The 17,409-nt window shown below is 29.7% G+C and overlaps 2 protein-coding genes across 2 annotated transcripts in view; one reads left to right on the top strand and one right to left on the bottom strand.

Moving 5' to 3' along the window:
- Nucleotides 1-14,076, top strand: part of LOC132946883 (putative inorganic phosphate cotransporter) — an 18,923-nt gene extending 4,847 nt beyond the window's left edge. Inside the window, exons 2-9 of the mRNA XM_061016991.1 lie at nucleotides 1,765-1,970; nucleotides 10,479-10,715; nucleotides 12,676-12,763; nucleotides 12,843-13,063; nucleotides 13,133-13,285; nucleotides 13,379-13,511; nucleotides 13,584-13,822; nucleotides 13,891-14,076. Of these exons, the coding sequence (XP_060872974.1) occupies nucleotides 1,765-1,970; nucleotides 10,479-10,715; nucleotides 12,676-12,763; nucleotides 12,843-13,063; nucleotides 13,133-13,285; nucleotides 13,379-13,511; nucleotides 13,584-13,822; nucleotides 13,891-14,076 (1,463 nt within the window). The remainder of the gene's footprint in view (nucleotides 1-1,764; nucleotides 1,971-10,478; nucleotides 10,716-12,675; nucleotides 12,764-12,842; nucleotides 13,064-13,132; nucleotides 13,286-13,378; nucleotides 13,512-13,583; nucleotides 13,823-13,890) is intronic.
- A 602-nt stretch (nucleotides 14,077-14,678) lies between these two features.
- LOC132946884 (E3 ubiquitin-protein ligase rnf146-like) lies at nucleotides 14,679-17,354 on the bottom strand. The gene is made up of 5 exons (XM_061016992.1): nucleotides 17,054-17,354; nucleotides 16,670-16,792; nucleotides 15,816-15,938; nucleotides 15,496-15,744; nucleotides 14,679-14,952 (listed from the first exon to the last, which is right to left on the bottom strand). The coding sequence occupies exons 1-5, from the start codon at nucleotides 17,127-17,129 to the stop codon at nucleotides 14,738-14,740; spliced, it is 786 nt and encodes a 261-aa protein (XP_060872975.1). The 5' UTR covers nucleotides 17,130-17,354; the 3' UTR covers nucleotides 14,679-14,737.
- Nucleotides 17,355-17,409: the final 55 nt, after the last annotated feature.

Below are 17,409 nucleotides of genomic sequence, written 5' to 3'. Positions count from 1 at the left end.
TAATACAGCTTGGGGGGGCGGTTTCTAGCCCCCCCGCCCCTGGAGCCACCAATGCGTGTTTGTATGATATTAGGTATTATTTATTTTATTAACCTTAATATAATACCTATATTAATCCCATAATGCTAATATAGTGTCAATGACGGATTGCTGCTTAATCACGCGCAACTCTAATTTATGCATTTCTTCCTCATTTATCGCATCATATATTAGGTGTCCTATACTTATTATTGTGCAAATATATGTATAGATTGTACACAATAATTATTATACCCATTACGCAAACATACATATTATATTTTAAAATTGTTTATTTATTTTAGAAATAAGTCATAGTTTATGAATAGATCAATAGAACAACGATTGTACCATCGCGTCAACAACAACGAATTAATTATAGTAAACACATTAAATAATGTCGTTTTGTCACTGTGACAATAATATGATATCGAACATTACTTTAGGTATATCATATATTCATATTGTTGTGAAAATCTAAACCGTCTTAAGCACTGCACAGTGCTGTAGGTACACCATATACGGATATATACCTGAGTATAACCTTTATAAAAATAAAAAATTCTATAATATAACGATAATTCGTTACGCGAAATATGCGACAAAGCCAAACTCGCACGTTTTATTGTTATTTTTGTCACGCGCACGTTTTAAGAATAATAATATATTGGAATTTTAGACGTATAATATATTAGGTAGGTACCTACAATTTTATTATTATTATAATAATTTACTATAAATCTACACGCTTGCGTAGATCAGTAGTTACTGGGTTTTTAGTTTCCAATTTTTATTCTCACCTATATTTTTATTTCTTACGTCGAAATATTCGTATATAAAAAAGGTACGCTGAAACTTACTTTAATATAATATTTTTAATAGAATTTTTCGAATCGTAACAATATAAATTCTTTCTACACGATCATGTCGAGTATAATATATATAGTCTTGTTAAGTATTCGAATACTTTTTTTGTATTTCAAATACCTAAAAAAATACTTTTTATTTGTATTTTTATTCTAGAATACTAAATACTTTTTTTAATTCTCTTGGTCCACTCCAAATTTCAATTACTAATATTTCGAAATGTAGGAACTATTTTAAATTTTGTTTCTAAAATATTATTTTAAAATGGTTCTAACTTCTAATAATTTATAAATAAGGTTTCGCCAAAATACAAGCAGATAACAGAATGACTGAACACTGAAACCCCCGTCGGCTCCTCACTCCCATATTATACCATGGCACACAAGACACTGACCACCAGTTGGATTGGCATTTATCTTGTATCATTAAATAGTCTTTCTTTTTATTTAATGAATGGTACTGCGGTAGTAGTTTATAATTTGAATATAAGATATTGGTAATAATGTTATAGAGCTTTTTTTTTTGTAATATTTATTTTAATTTGTACAATCTGTATAAGACTTTTTTACAATAAGCACAATATATGGAGTGATACATAAGAGGGTTCGGTTGGCTTGATTAAAGAAACTATTCAATAATAGTACTTCACGACGTGGGTAGTAGTGAACTTGTCATTGAATCGATTGAATTATTGATTATTAGTAATTTGTTTATTATATTCAAAAAAAGTATTTGTGTAAGTATTTTGAATACTTTTAAAAGGGTATTTGTATTTATATTAAAATACTTTTAAAAGAAAGTATACGTATTCAGTATACGTTTGAAAAAGTATTCTTCAAGACTGAATGTATATCATACTTATTGTTATAACTATTGCAGACGGCCGTGGTTTTATCCAACAGAGATATGTGTTGAGCACGATGGGCTTCATGGCTTTGGCCATTGGCTATGTCCAACGATTCTGCTTGAGTTTGGCGATCACCGAAATGGCAGAACAATCGCACCATACGGTTCACCAGAATGCAAACTTGGGCACGGTGTGTCCGAGTAGCAGGTCATTCGGCAACACGACTCACTTCAAAAAGGTACGACTACATTGGTATATTTTCTATTTTTTATAAACTCATGCACTAGCCAAAAGCCTGCAACCCAAATAATCAAAAACACATGACTACGCCATATTATAACTAACCGATAGTACAACCAGTTGCGTATCCAGAATGGTTTTTCCAGGGGGGGGGGGGGGTTATAAAAAATTTAAAATATATGTTTGACAAAGATACCCCTTCTACGCCCACCTGGATACGCCATTGAGCACAACAACCGAGTTATAGAACCCCGAATAAAGCGAATAAATTGTCACGTTATGTTCTGAAAGTGAAAATATTAAGGACTTTAATAAATTATGTATCATTTGAATGTGAAATACATTTCAGAATATTATTATCATACTCAACACTTTGTATTTGTCTACAAGGTTACCTACGTTTCGAATGCAATAAATTTGTAAAATATACACAATTTAAACAAAATACGTAGAAAATAAAACCCATAAAATAAGTCTAATGTAAAATATATCGCTCCATATATAATATAAATCATCTAAGTCTAAGCTGTTCAAATTATTGTAAGCTATATAATAACCTTGTAGTAGATGCTGAAACAATAATAATAATAATAATAATAATAATAAACCTATAAAAATGTGATTTTGGCTTAAGTGCTGAAAACACGTGTTGATGTAGCTTAGGAGAATAATGCGAATTTAAGAGACATTTCTTCGGTCGATAAGGTTATATTTAACAGTTTTAAATTTTTAATCACAAAATTCTTGTGCTATGATATTGTAATTTTGTTAATTTGTTTAATAGAGATTCACTGTTCATTGTAGTAAACTCATAATAATATACTCTTAATAATTAGTCTAGGGCAGTGAAGTTGTTGCATTAAAAAACTCACTAAACTGATTGTATTATTGTATTAAAGTATATTAAAAATTGCACTTATAAATTTAAAAATTGCATCTAAAAAATTTAATTATAATAAATCAAATCAAACATATTAATTAAAAATAATAATAATAATTAAATATGAATATTGCTTACATTATTGCATTGCACTACAAATGCTTTTTTTGAAGTTTTCTTAGCGACCTTAATGCGATAATCGCTCTAATAAAATAATAAGTATTACAACAAATATGGAAATTTGTTCACTGCTGCGTTTACTTACTTTTATTTTATATATTAAGTTATATAATCTTAAAGGTAAACGAAAATTATGAAAAATAGTGATAATTGCAGTAAAATTTAAAAAAACCGCCAAAATTGTATTTATTGCAATAACATTTTTTTTTGTTTAAATGAAGAGTTTAATGAAACATATTTTAATCTCACTCAGCAATAGATATAATATAAGCATTTACAGAAAACATGCAAATGCAACAACTTCACTGCCCCCTAATACCCGTACATTTTTTATAATTTTGTTGACGTTCAGTATTCATCTGTACATTATCGTTTGTGCTTCGTTGTTACCTATATAATTTGTGACGATACATAAATAGCAACTAGCAAGTAAGAAGGTATCAAATACCTATGTAGGAATGCATGATGTTCACAATCATAATAGGCAGTAACAATGATTTGGTCGAGTAATAAAAATGTAATGTATTGTCATTGATAGTGCCATCGTCTATACTCAATGGTATTACTTAACACGTCTTATAATATGAATTTATATGATTCCAAGCAATTATTATTAGCATTGAACTAGCTGTATCTACAGTTAATTCATAATTGTTTAAAAGCGTTCAAGAATTTGGAATTTAATAACAGCTATAGCATAACTATTTTTATAGTTTGTATTGATGCATAATATTTAAGAATAAACTACTGTACCTACAGTTATATTTAATTTAATTTTATCAAGGATGGAAAATGTCAGGTTTAAATTACATTTAAATTACTATGATAATATTAATTATTGTACTATAGTACTGTAATAATAATATAAACGGGCAAGATAAGTAAGTTGTTAATATATATTTTAATCAAGTTTGGATAGATTAAATTCGTTCAGTCGACGACGATGACGACGACGATAGATCTGTGTTTTCAAATATTTGAAGATTGAAAATTATTCTTACGATCCTTTTATGAGTAATAGTCCTTAATAATGGCCAAATAAAATATAAAATATACTCATATAATATTTAGTCTATAGAATTAATTATAAATTGTTAGATAAACATTAATTACGATAATTTTCAAATCATCATGGTAATTAGTAGCCCCCGTCATATCTTATAAACTTATTGGACTATTATAATTATTATGTTCTTATTATAGTTATTCCTTATTAGTTGTTAGTTATTACATAAAGTCTTGTCACTTAAAAACTATTCGCTAAAATTATGATTAACATTTTCAATCAAAAAAAATTGCGTGATTGACAATTTACAATAAAAAATAGGAGTTTACATTTGAAACTTCGAAAGAAATTATCATCACATATAAACACTCCTCTTATGAGTAGTATAAAATTTAAATATTTAAAAATCTAGTTGAAAATATAGGTGTTAGTATGTTGTAAGTATAGGTAGGTATCTATACTTCAAAATTCCAAAAATCAGAATTTTAGGACACAGTATGCCGTGTGCTCGGGACTTCAATAAGCCAACAATATTACCACGTTTATATGTAGCAATTCATGCGCATTTATATAATGTGCATTAGGGAGCGGGTTTATATGCACCTAAAATATCAACATTAGATTTCGAATACAATTTTAAGTTAATGTGAATGTTTTTTAGTCCATGTTTTATACTTTGTATTCCATGACCAAAACAATTCTAAAAATGTTTTTCAAAATTCCCGCAAAAAAATTAATTCGCATTTAAGCGTTTACATGCATTTCTTAATCCCGGAGTAAGAGTTAATTCGATTTGACGAATCGAATTAAATAATAAATGTGCATTAATTTAATGCGAATTCAAAATGTTTATATGCACCCAACTCCCGGATTAACGCAATGCGCATTAACTGCTGCATATAAACGGGGTAATTATCTGGAATCTCCATGTCGTTAGAATCTTTTAGCAATGGATTAAAAAAAAAAACTATTACTTCAAAATAATAATTTATAGTTTATTTAATTAATGTAGTTTAAGTTTATTACAATTTTTTTTTTTTTTACAATAAGGAAAATTAATTTTTTATTTTATGTGCGCAATATTGTAAAATAGCATCTGAAACATTAGTGATTAACATTTTTTTTTAGAATATCATAATAAATCATTTTTTATTTAAAAATAAAATAATTTTATTGCAATATGTTTATTAAAAGGCAATGCTATTATTGTTTAAGTGTCTCTGGAGCCGAGACAGACGGACACTGTCTGCCACTAGCTGATTGGTCATAATATTATACAACGTGTGTCGTGTTAAACCTATATGTGTTGTACTTAATAAATTAATTATTAAAGGATAAAAGATAGATAATCGGCATAGGTTCTTGGGGAATCTTCCTGCGTGCACATCGTCTGATATAATTATATTATAAAGAATTGACATAATGGATTTATAATATCACTATGTCGACAGCTGGGAAAAATTAATTTTCAGAAATCTAAAAACTTGAAGCATCGCGGCGTACCAGGTATACTGATACCACCGATCGGTATATATATATATATATACCTACTGTTACAATATAGGTATAGGTATATAACACGTATATTCCAACGATATATTGTCGTCGGATAATTTCGCGGACAACAGCAGAATGCACTCAAAGACTGCAAGGTAGTGCAAAATCAGAGTGCCTTCACATATAATAGAGGAATGATGGATTGACATTGCGCGCCTGCGGCCCTCACGAGTCACGCGAAGATCGATCGATCCGTCAATCGATATGTGTAACACGTTTGAAGGTTTTGCGATCATCGTCGGTGTAAAAAAAATATATTTATCCACGTGTAGGTATAGACTATAAACAGTATCCGCAGTATGTGTACGTCTATACCATAATATACCTGCGTGTACCGCATACCGGGTGATACATTCGACACGAGACGCATTCGTTGTTTCAATAACCAACTTCTAACTAAAATATTTTTTTAACATAAATAGCTATACCAATGTTTAGATAAATATAATTGTTTATCTAGATAAGTCTGAACACTGTTCAGAAGTAGGCGGTGGGTACTCCGCAAAATGTTAGTCCCATATACTCCGCTCGTATATAAACTTTAAATATCTACTCTCATAAGTTATAACCATAATTAACTTACTATACTCATCTGAAATTTTTCTGTTTCGGAATTTGATATCAAAAACATTTGTTGTCATTCAAAAGAGTGAAAAATTAAAAAATTGTTAACGAAAAAAAATTGTCTCATTGTAACGATTTAAAATGTTGTAATAGGAGTATATTTTCGAAAACTTCAGTGTCTTGGTAAATGCACATTTTCCCCCGATTGTTTTAGGTCTAGTAGGACATTTCCCCCCGATATATTTTTGATGCGGACATTTCCCCCCCCCCCCCCATTTTTTTATTAGCTTATTATTGACTAATAATAATGAATTTAATAATACAATATTATTTATTTTATTATTTAATATGAAATTATTATTTTTTAATAAAATATAAAATATATAACATTTTTTTTATTTTCATAAATATAATAGATTACACATGTATATGTTTGATTCACTAAACTACTTGAAACAATAAAAAAAAAAAAAAAAATATAATTAATAACTAATAAAAATGGCTAAAAATTCCAACTTAAGAAATGATACGTTATGCAAAAAAAAAAAACCATTTGATTAGTGATTCTTCTAGTGTTTTCCGAAATAAGGACCGTCTTGCGTTAAATCGATCACCCCGTATGCTCATGTACCTACCTCTACATAGGGTATATCATAAATATAAATGTAAATATTACAGTCATAGTTTTAGTATTATAGTAGTTGTAGTTTTAGATTATATACAGTGCGTGTATGGTCGTGGTCGGCATAGAAATGAGAACGGCAGCTACCTTATGGCGATATAATAATTAGTCGTTTACAAAAATGGTAGTGTCGGATGAATCTCAGTGCTCTGCGGCGATGTGCGTGCCGTGTGCGTAATATCTCATTGTCATATATATAAATATATATTATACGTGAATGCGTGTATAACATATTATTATATTATATAGGTATGTCAAATTGGCACAGCAGGTAGTCGTGAGAAATTAGTACAAGGGAAACGCGCCAAAAATGATAAAATATTGTCTCGGCGAATTAGATGAAAAAAAAGCCAATACGCCATACTGAATACCGGCCCCGTGTGCCAGTATATATTTTTGATGGATTTGTAAAACAGTAAAATTGTAATAATATTATGTTGATGTGTGTGAAATAAAAGTAATTTTTTGTAAACAATAAATATATAATAGATGTTCAGACTTCAACAGAAATATTTTATAATGATTTTAACAATAAGTATTATAAGGTTATATTATATAATATATATACATACATACTATGATAGTACCTTTATGGCTATATATTACGTAAATATAGTTTTAAAAATATGGGGAGGAGGATATATAAATTATAAATATCAGTCAACGTGTAAAGTCGTGAATTTAATGTTACAATAACATAATTTATTATACTGACATGGTTAAGTTGAGAAATATTTGGGGGTGGGGATAATCCCCCCAAGTCCATCAATTTACACCTATGACATACTATACACACATAAATGGCGTACGCAGGGAAAGCGTTCAAGGGTTCTAGGGCCCTCCCCTGAAATTTCTTCTACAAAAAAACGTATTTACCATGATAATAAATACACAGAGTAAATTAATAACTGTGTTAGTCATTTTTAACAGTTATAAAACAGATTTTTTTATATATTATATTTATGAACAATGCTAAACGTCTGCCATAATCGTTTTATCAACTATTAATATTATTATCTACCACGTTTATAAATTATAACGGCCTGAAGATGACCAAGTTAAATACTCTAAACGTATAGGCGGCTATATTATTTGAGACTTACTATATTGTCTACTGTACCGTTTTCAATAAAAAGTTTAACAATAGATTCCTTGAGACCTGAAGGCTGTTTATATAGCTTATAAGTATCCACTCACATGCATTTTTATTGGTATTTTTTACATTTTTGTTAGTGTCAATGGATTTCCGCCTATGGCTGCTTACAAAAGTTTCTCCAAAAAATAAGTGTAAATTAAAAATATATTTCTAAGTAGGTATATTCGTTTAGTTTTTCGTCTACAATAATATTGTGATGGTATTGCATAAAGTTAACCCAAATTAACAAACAATTACTATTATAGTAGTCTCAAATCTAAAAAAAAGTGTTTATCGAACAACGCTTTACATTACATTTTTTGTTTTATAATATACCTAGGTGCAATATACATTTATTAATACACAATATACCTATCGATATTTCGTAGGAGATTGTGCATCATAACACAATAATAAATCCATAGTAGTATTGCCTTATTTAAACTTTAATTTAGATTAAAATATAAATATAGGGAATGTAGGAGGTTACTACTATTAGTACTTGGAGTACACAAATATATTATATTATGACGCGTGTGAATGATATATTTTGGTTTTTTATTTCAAACAACTAAGATATAGTGTTTACGTACCTAATTAGGTACCTTTAGTGTTTAGAACATAATATTATAGGTATAGGTACCTACATAAATATTGTATTATTTTTCTCGTTTAATTATATTAGATTAATAAAAAATATATTAGATAAATGATAATGTCCGTTGTTGATGTAATATATTGATATATTATGCATATTATGATACAACTTGTAATGATATCATTATAAATAGGTATTAGGTACCTACTTAATAGTTGAGCAAAAACAGCGTCGTACCGGATGTTATCGGTGATAATTATTTATAGGCGAACATGATCAATATGTTTACCGATGTGCCGAAATGTAAGTCATATAAGTGCCTACGAAGTACCAACGAGGTTATCGTATAGTAATTTATTATCAAATACGCAAAGTAATTTGTCCGGTTGAATACTCACATATTATTATCATTTCGTATACATAGCTGGCACCTATCCCTCAACCAGTTATTATTCTTGTATGGAATGATAGTTTGTTGAGAAAAGTGTACGTTTTCCCGTTTAGTATTACATGGAATAGGTATATTATTAATTAGTGTTTTATTTATAAGATTCTGTGTTGATGATGAATTTATTGGTTTTGTAATGATTAAATCATGTGACATTGTTCAAATGAGCTCGGAAAATTATGTGATAAAAATGAGTGTTCACAAAGTTACAAAACTATATTAAAAACGAAAAGCTGTCCGTTGGTAACCGCATCAACCAAGAACGGCTGGACCGATTTGGATCATTTTATTATTTAAATGTTCGTAACATTCCGAATGAGATTTGTACAGAAAGAAAAGTCGGTAAAGTTGCTTGGAAAATTTGGAAAATTCGGGGGAATCTGTAATACCTTTTTTCAATGTGATTTTTGTATGGGTATAATTTGTTGCATATTATAATATTATAATATTATAATATTTTATTAGTATATTAGTATTATTTTTTTCTATATAAATAATAATTTATTTTTAAGATTTTGTGTTGATGATGAATTAGTTGGTTTTATAATGATTAAATTATGTGTATTTTATCCGTGTCCGATGAGAAATTTTTCAGAGAAAAAATTTGCTTCAGTCTTAAGCATGGAAATTGGTTTATAGGTATAGCAAATTTAATATAGGTAATCAGCAGTAGCAATACTTGGGGGGGGGGGGCTAAAAGTGAAAAGTGGCAGTACCTACCTACTTGAACTTCCGAAAAAATCAGGGAAAAACTTAAAAAATAACAATGGACAAACGGGAGCATTCATTTTGTATGTACACCTGCAGTTTACGAAAAAATCGATTTTAGTCAAACATATTTTGTACAAGCATTTTCTTAACATCTTGTAATTTTCAAAATATTTATAGACCTTTAAGAAATGTTGGACATTTTTAGTATTTTTTTTTTTATAAATGTTTCTCATATTTGTTTTCATTATTTATTGTTTTTACACAAACTTATAAACATTTAATAACAATACGTATTATTTTTTTATGGTTTTTCTTTATTTAAATTCAAAGTTGAGGTATAATAGCTGAATATTATTATATTTGCTATTATAAGAAATAAGAATTAATAAGGCCCTTTAAGCTAGGTATTTAAAATGTTCATTGTACTATCACCAATAATTATTATATTATAATAATTACACGATTACAAAAATGTTCGTTATTCATAAAATTATTCAATGTCATCAGTTTAATTTAATTTAATCTTATTCTTATAATTTAATATTTTGTTATCTTGTTATATAATAATTAATAAATTTAATTTAAATTAATTTAGTTTGGCGTATTGCTTATTGTTCTATTAATTTTTAGATCATAGGTTAGATTAGGCTATACGCACAACAACCTTATGATAATTTACAGTTTTTTTCTGAATATTTTTTTGTTGTGTGAAAAAAACACTAATTCTCTTTTTTTTTTGTTTCAGGAAATGGAATTTGATTGGGACGAGAAGACCCAAGGGCTAGTGTTAAGCTCGTTCTTTTGGGGGTACGTAGTCACGCAAATGCCGGGTGGCATGTTAGCCGACACGTACGGAGGCAAAGCCACGTTGGGTTTGGGAATGCTGTTTAGCAGTATCGGTACGATCATAACACCTGTTGTGGCCAGGAGCTATGGACCAGAAGCACTGATTATACTGCGATTGATCATCGGACTCGCTCAAGTACATATTATGGATTTTATATTTTTGGTTGTACAAACAACAATAGTTTTATTAACACTGGTCGTGCATAATAGTTAATGACTATATAGATAGGTACCTACTATAATATCATCTATGTTAATGATACATGCCTATATAATTATATAAACATACGATAGGTACTGATTAAATAATTATTAAGATATATTCAAACAAAATACCTATCTACACCGTTAATCAAATGTGGAATAAATAGGTCGAAGGTAGGTACATAATATAATAAATTACGTTAATAATGTACCACTGTCCACATACTTTTAAAACCATACGGGATCGGGGACCAGCACCCCTCCCCACGCCCACAAAGTTTCGTCTCAGCCATAGCATTGTATAGTAAAGGTATCTATTCAGGAAGTTATATATTCATTAAAAACTCGTACAACATTATTACATTGATTATAATTTACAGATCAAATTATTAAAAATTTTTTTTAACATGACAATTATTTAACATGAATATAATCCATTGACATCCGAACTAGGCTCTAACGTTTTGTTTATCAGCATAGGTAAAAAATTATAACCTACCTATTATTATTATTATGATTATATATATCATTGACTATTATATTCGATAGATGTTGTGAGCGTAATATTATTTTTCACTACCACGCGAAAATATAATTTAATTTATATTAATTAAAACCGTACAGTTGAGTACTGTATAATATTATGAACTATGGCTTACAATTATATAATATATGTACATACAACTTCATAGGCCATACGGTGATAGAAGGTATCCAATTTTAATCTAGTTTAATTTTTATTTGTCAAACTAACTGGGCTCAATTATAAAAATACATTTAAAGTAACTCACAAATCACAATCCCCAGTTAAGTTTTAAATTTATAGTTGTTTTTTTTTATATTGATTTAGGTGCCTATAATATATATATATTATGTTTTTATCCATTCATTAATTTATAAAATAATTTCATAATAAAACTAGATAATTATGAATCATGACCAATGTACTTATTGCTACAATTACAATATTATTAGGTACCTATAATAGGCATATAGGTACACTATGCGACTCGGTAGGTATTTTAGTAGGTAGGTACCTAATGATTAGTGAATGAATAATCATAAGTTCTAAGTTAATGCATTGTTTTGAAAATAAGTACCTAAGCAGTCGTAAACAATATTATTGTTGCACAGCCAAATTTGCTTGTTATGATATCTTTATCTTACAAACGCATAGGTAGGTACAACGGTGTAACTGGGTAAAAACTAGAAATAATTCTTTGCCCCATGCAAAAATATGTCAGGGGGACAGTGTCTCCCACAATTACCACAATTACGACAATAGGTCCCTTAAACACAGCAAATTTAAGTTCTAAACTGTGAAGACTCAATAATATCCAATTTTGTATTGACTACCTATTTTTAGTAATTAGTAATTATTAATGTTATTGTGAATTGACCTATAGGCTATAATTATATAAATCTATCAAAAATGGTGCCTCATATATATTATTAAATAAAATAACGTATGGGGAACTCTGAATTAATTGTCAAGCCTTATTTATTACAATTGAACATTTCTAATTATAAAATAATTTCTAAAGTTTGAATTCAAATGCTTACACAAAATTGTTTGTTAATGTATTTTTGATATTTTTAATGTGTTGTAAGAACAACTTCAGTAAGTAGGATCTTGTATAATATTTTCAAGCTTTTGATCTTTATTAATAGAAAAAAACTAAATACACAATTTCAACTTTCAAATGTCTATAAATAGCTTAGAATAAACTTATTATTTAAAAAAATTCATATGTGTATAGAAAATTATAATTTTACAAGTTTCTTCAATAATAATATTTGAATTAGGTACAGTGTAATAACAAATATCATTATTCTACATAGGTATATAAGTGTTTATTGATATATTTAATAACTAAAATGCATTTTTTTAGGGACCATTGTATCCGGCAATGAGCAGGCTACTCGCTTCATGGGTACCAGTTGAAGAACGGGGTCGATTAGGATCTCTGGTATTTGCTGGTAAGTAGGCAACAAACCTTTAGTTTTTGTTTGACATGAATTGTATTAATTTTGTACACGCACATTTATTCATTGTTAGGAGCACAAGTAGGTAACGTTGCTTCTATGCAGTTGGGTGGTTTTCTTATGCGGTACACCAACAGTTGGACCAGTGTATTCTATGCATTCGGAGTGTTTGGAATATTTTGGCTGATGTTCTGGTTCGTATTGATATACAACCACCCAAATCGTCATCCATTCATCAGTCAAAGGGAAAAACAGTATTTGAACAGGGCGATTAACACCGTTGATCCAGAAGATGTTAGTTTTATAACAATAATAATAAAATAATTACATGTAATAATAATACACTCAATATCTGTTACCTAGGGCAAGTTATCAATTCCATGGAAAAGTATTGCAACATCAGCACCAGTATGGGGATTGATCATTGTTCAGATAGGTCACGATTGGGGTTTGTTCACCATAATTACAGATTTGCCAAAGTATATGAAGTCAGTGCTGAAGTTCTCAGTAGTCGAAGTATAAACACACCATAATTCAGTATTTGAACATATATGTATATATGTATTATTTAAAAAATAACTCATCAATTCGTAAAATGTTTTATTTCAGAACGGTATATTGTCCGGCTTACCATACATAGTGATGTGGTTGGTAGCTATGGGTTCTGGTTTCATAGTAGACTCAATGTTATCATCCCAGTATTTTACAGTGACTTGCATCCGTAAAACATTTGTAACTATAGGTAAATCAGCTTAACAATCAAGAGTTTAATAATTTATCATAAAATAAATGAAATATTGTTATTCCTTTTCAGCTAGTGTAGGGCCAGCACTCGGAATTGTTGCAGCATCATATTCTGGATGCGATAAGGTGTTAGCAGTAGCTAGCTTCACGATAGGTATGGGACTTATGGGTACTTTTGTACCCAGTTTGAAAGTTAATGCCTTAGATCTCAGTCCCAACTATGCTGGGACATTGATGGCTATTGTGGGTACAATTGGATGTTTGTCTGGAGTTATTGCACCTTATATTGTTGGCATTATGGTTCCAAATGTATGTTACTGTTATACTAATTTAACAGAATTGGCTTAAAAATTAAATTATTTTTTTTATTTATTTAGAGTTCTATGGAAGAATGGCGTGATGTGTTTTGGCTGTCTGCTGCTATACTAATAGCCACCAACTTGTTATTTTTACAATATGGTTCAGGAAATGTACAGCCATGGAATGAAAAGGCAAACCGCCAGTATAAGAGTAGCGATATTAACAATGAAAATAATACGGATTCGATACTAAAACCATTGTAAAATAATGACCCAATAAGTTTTGTACAGTTATAACTTTGTCTTATAATTTTTATACTAATTATTCTTAAGATATAACATAGGTAATATTTATAATAATTTAAATCACACCAAAAGAACAATAGCAAGAATATGAAATTCATAAAACAGATCTTAAAAACTTTCCAAGAGGTTCTGGATACCAATAAAATGTGAATGCAAAGAATTGTTTAGATCTAAAATATAATATGGTATAAGTTTTGATGATTTCAGCTTAAACCAATTATTAGTTTCTTTTTTGATTAAAGTAAATCAAAAATACACATTACATTTTTATTTAATGTATTCATTAAAAACATTAATTTAAATCATGAGACATTTTTCACAGCAGAAGCAACAATTTACACCTTTTTAATAAAAATTCTTTGTTAATTAATCACGTCATCATTTTTAAAATATTTTTCAGGATTATTGGTATCCAGATCTTAAAATAAATAATGAGAATATAATTGACAAAATTTATGAATTAGCAAAATTTTCATTAAAATGAATGTTAATAATAATAAATTAACATTACTAAGTACATAAAATAGACATTTAAACTTCCATACATCATAATTTGTGTCATGTATGAATAAAGAACAATAAATATAATATGTAAATATAAATGAGAAAATACGTGAAATTAATGAACACCAGCAACACCTTTAACAGCAATGTTATTGGCATTTTCTCTTTTCACTTTTCTTCTCCTGTATGGATTATCCCTGTTATATTGCACACATCGGTCGAGATCAATTGTATACATTGTGCCACAAATAAGTACATCAAATTTTAGTACATTGAGTTTGTAGTGTTGTTCAATTTCATCAGAAGTTCTCTTCTCATATTGCCACCAGCCTAAAATATGGAAAATGAAAATTTATGTCAAAATAAGTATTCACTCATGACTAAATAAACAACAGGCATGTCAGCAAACTCGCGTACTTTTCCTATCACTGTGCATGTGTGCTGTATAGATATATAAAACTAATATACTAGTACCACTGAGAGAGTGCTTATCATTCGCACATCCAAATGATCAAGCCCTGCGATTTCGTACCCAAATTTTTCCCACTCTACCACTCTGGCGTAGGTGTTGGCGGCTAGCGTTCGGACAGGTTTAGTGGTAGGAATGTGCGAGATCAGACAAATTTTGGTCGCCACCCAAAAGCGCTCTCTTAGTGACACTAGTATAGATATCTATAGTATGTATATCTATGTGTGCCCAGATTTGGAATAAAAGATAATTTACATCCCAAATACATTGGGGTATTGATAAAGAACTCGTTTATTCCATTATGAGGACACACTATATGTGCAGAACAATGTTGCTGACATGCCTGTTTATTTAGTAATGTATACACTACTACTATGATCATCTGAAAACAATTTATGTCATACCGTTTTTGCCTTCATAAAACCATTGGTAACCATCTTCAAGTGTTTCTACTTCTTGACGTTCAAGAATAATAGGATTTTTGTCAAAATCAATAGGTATATGCTGACGACACATTGGACACCTGTTAGCTTGCCGTGCCGCTCCTTTCACACACAAGAAACAAAATACATGACCGCATGGAGTACGAACAGGGAACACAGCTGGTCCCAAACATACAGGACACTCGTTATATTCGCTTTTAGACTTGTCATCTATAATAATTCAATACAACAAGGTTAAGTTTTGATTCACATAAGTCGCAAAAACAGTTCAATGCTCTAACCATTTTTCTTGGATTTTTTCAAGATAGATTTCAGTTTGATTCCTGGCGTTGAGTTCTTCTCAACGTTAGAGCTTGTTGGCAAGGCAGAAGCGTCAGACACATATGCATCTTCTGGCAATTCGGCTGTTCATAACAATAATGATATAATAATTAGTATAAAATTGTTCGTTGATAATAAATAGGGCAGAGGACTTGTAGCTCTAAAAAAGTACTAAATATGCAAGCACTTATGCACTTAAAATTTTTTTCTAAAATTGTTTTGAAATCCTAATTGAAGAAAAACCCACATTCCGCATAGTGCGCACACGACTCACTGTGGTAGAGATGTCGTATGGTGTACGACGTTAGATCGTAAACGATTATTCATCTATAAATAAAATTAATTACAGCAAATCATATTATTGGCTTATCGGCAATCCTAAAGCGCTTGAAGGAAAAACGTGTGCCTGTGGAGAGTCAATAATATTATACGACAAACATTTAAATTTTTTAAATTTTTATACAAATATTTTGACTGAATTGTTTGAAATAAAAATGTCGGTATGGAAAAAATTGATTTAAGTTAAATATGTCTCAAAAAGTAGGTATAAAAGCGTAAAATGTCCAAAAACAAAACTCAAAATATGCATTTATATGCAAAATAAAATTTCAAAACTAGCTTTGTGAAAGCATGAAACATTTGTTTTTTGTACTCTGCTATTTTTGTGACTGTGCAAAACAAATATGCAATAGCTACAAGTCCTCTACCCTAATAATAAATTATAAAAAATATTATTATAATTATTTAGGTAGTAAATATAAAAAGTGATGTGCACACATAAAATAACATGGGAACATTATAAATGCAGACTAACCATTTTTCTTGGATTTCTTCGAAGTAGATTTCTTTTTTGGTACGGGCGTTTTCTTTTCTTCATCGTCAGACTTTGTGGTTGAGGCAGAAGCAGCAGATGAGTGAGGATCTTCTGGCGATTCGGCTGTAAAGAACAAAACCGACGATTCATTAGTACACAACAACAGTGATGATTTGGCAGTACAGAACACTGTACGTTTGACGACAATAAAAATAGTACAATAAAGTTATTAGGCAGTTTACAACATGATATTTTACTCCTGCATAATATTGAAACGTGTGTAGTAACAATAATAATATTATAATGTATAATCACTATAATCATAGACATAGGTACAACCTAATGAATGGTTAGAATGTCAATAGTAATTATAATACAACTTACATTCGGGTTCATTCTCCTCAGACGTATTCTCGTCGTCCGCGATCTCGTCCTCGAGACGTTTCAGAGACGCAGCCATGTCTCGGAAACTGCAGCTGTGTTCGACGACTCGCGTATTATTTCAAATCGTAACCAATTAGTGGTGGTGAATAAATTGGTGTGTCCGGACGTCTGTGGGGCTCACCGTTCGTAATTCGTAAATCGATAAAGCGAATTATTATCAACAAAACAAATGTGGAAAAAGCAACCGTTTGAGTGTGATAATCGACGACTGTTACCGAAGACCTATAGTAACCGTAACCGAGTGTGCGTCGTTGATGGGTGTGTCGACACGGTGTTGCGCGTTGTTTACCGCTAGG

The sequence above is a fragment of the Metopolophium dirhodum genome, chromosome 6 (assembly GCF_019925205.1).
Source record: "Metopolophium dirhodum isolate CAU chromosome 6, ASM1992520v1, whole genome shotgun sequence".
In the NCBI taxonomy this organism is placed as follows: Eukaryota; Metazoa; Arthropoda; class Insecta; order Hemiptera; family Aphididae; genus Metopolophium; species Metopolophium dirhodum.
This window is presented reverse-complemented; position numbering and strand designations above follow the sequence as displayed.

Coding starts and splice junctions, on each gene's coding strand:
- LOC132946884 (XM_061016992.1), bottom strand. CDS start 17,129: ATGGCTGCGTCTCTGAAACGTCTCGAGGACGAGATCGCGGACGACGAG. Junction 15,745..15,815: donor GAAAAAATCCAAGAAAAATG/GTTAGAGCATTG, acceptor GAATTATTATAG/ATGACAAGTCTAAAAGCGAA. Junction 14,953..15,495: donor GTTTTATGAAGGCAAAAACG/GTATGACATAAA, acceptor TCCATATTTTAG/GCTGGTGGCAATATGAGAAG.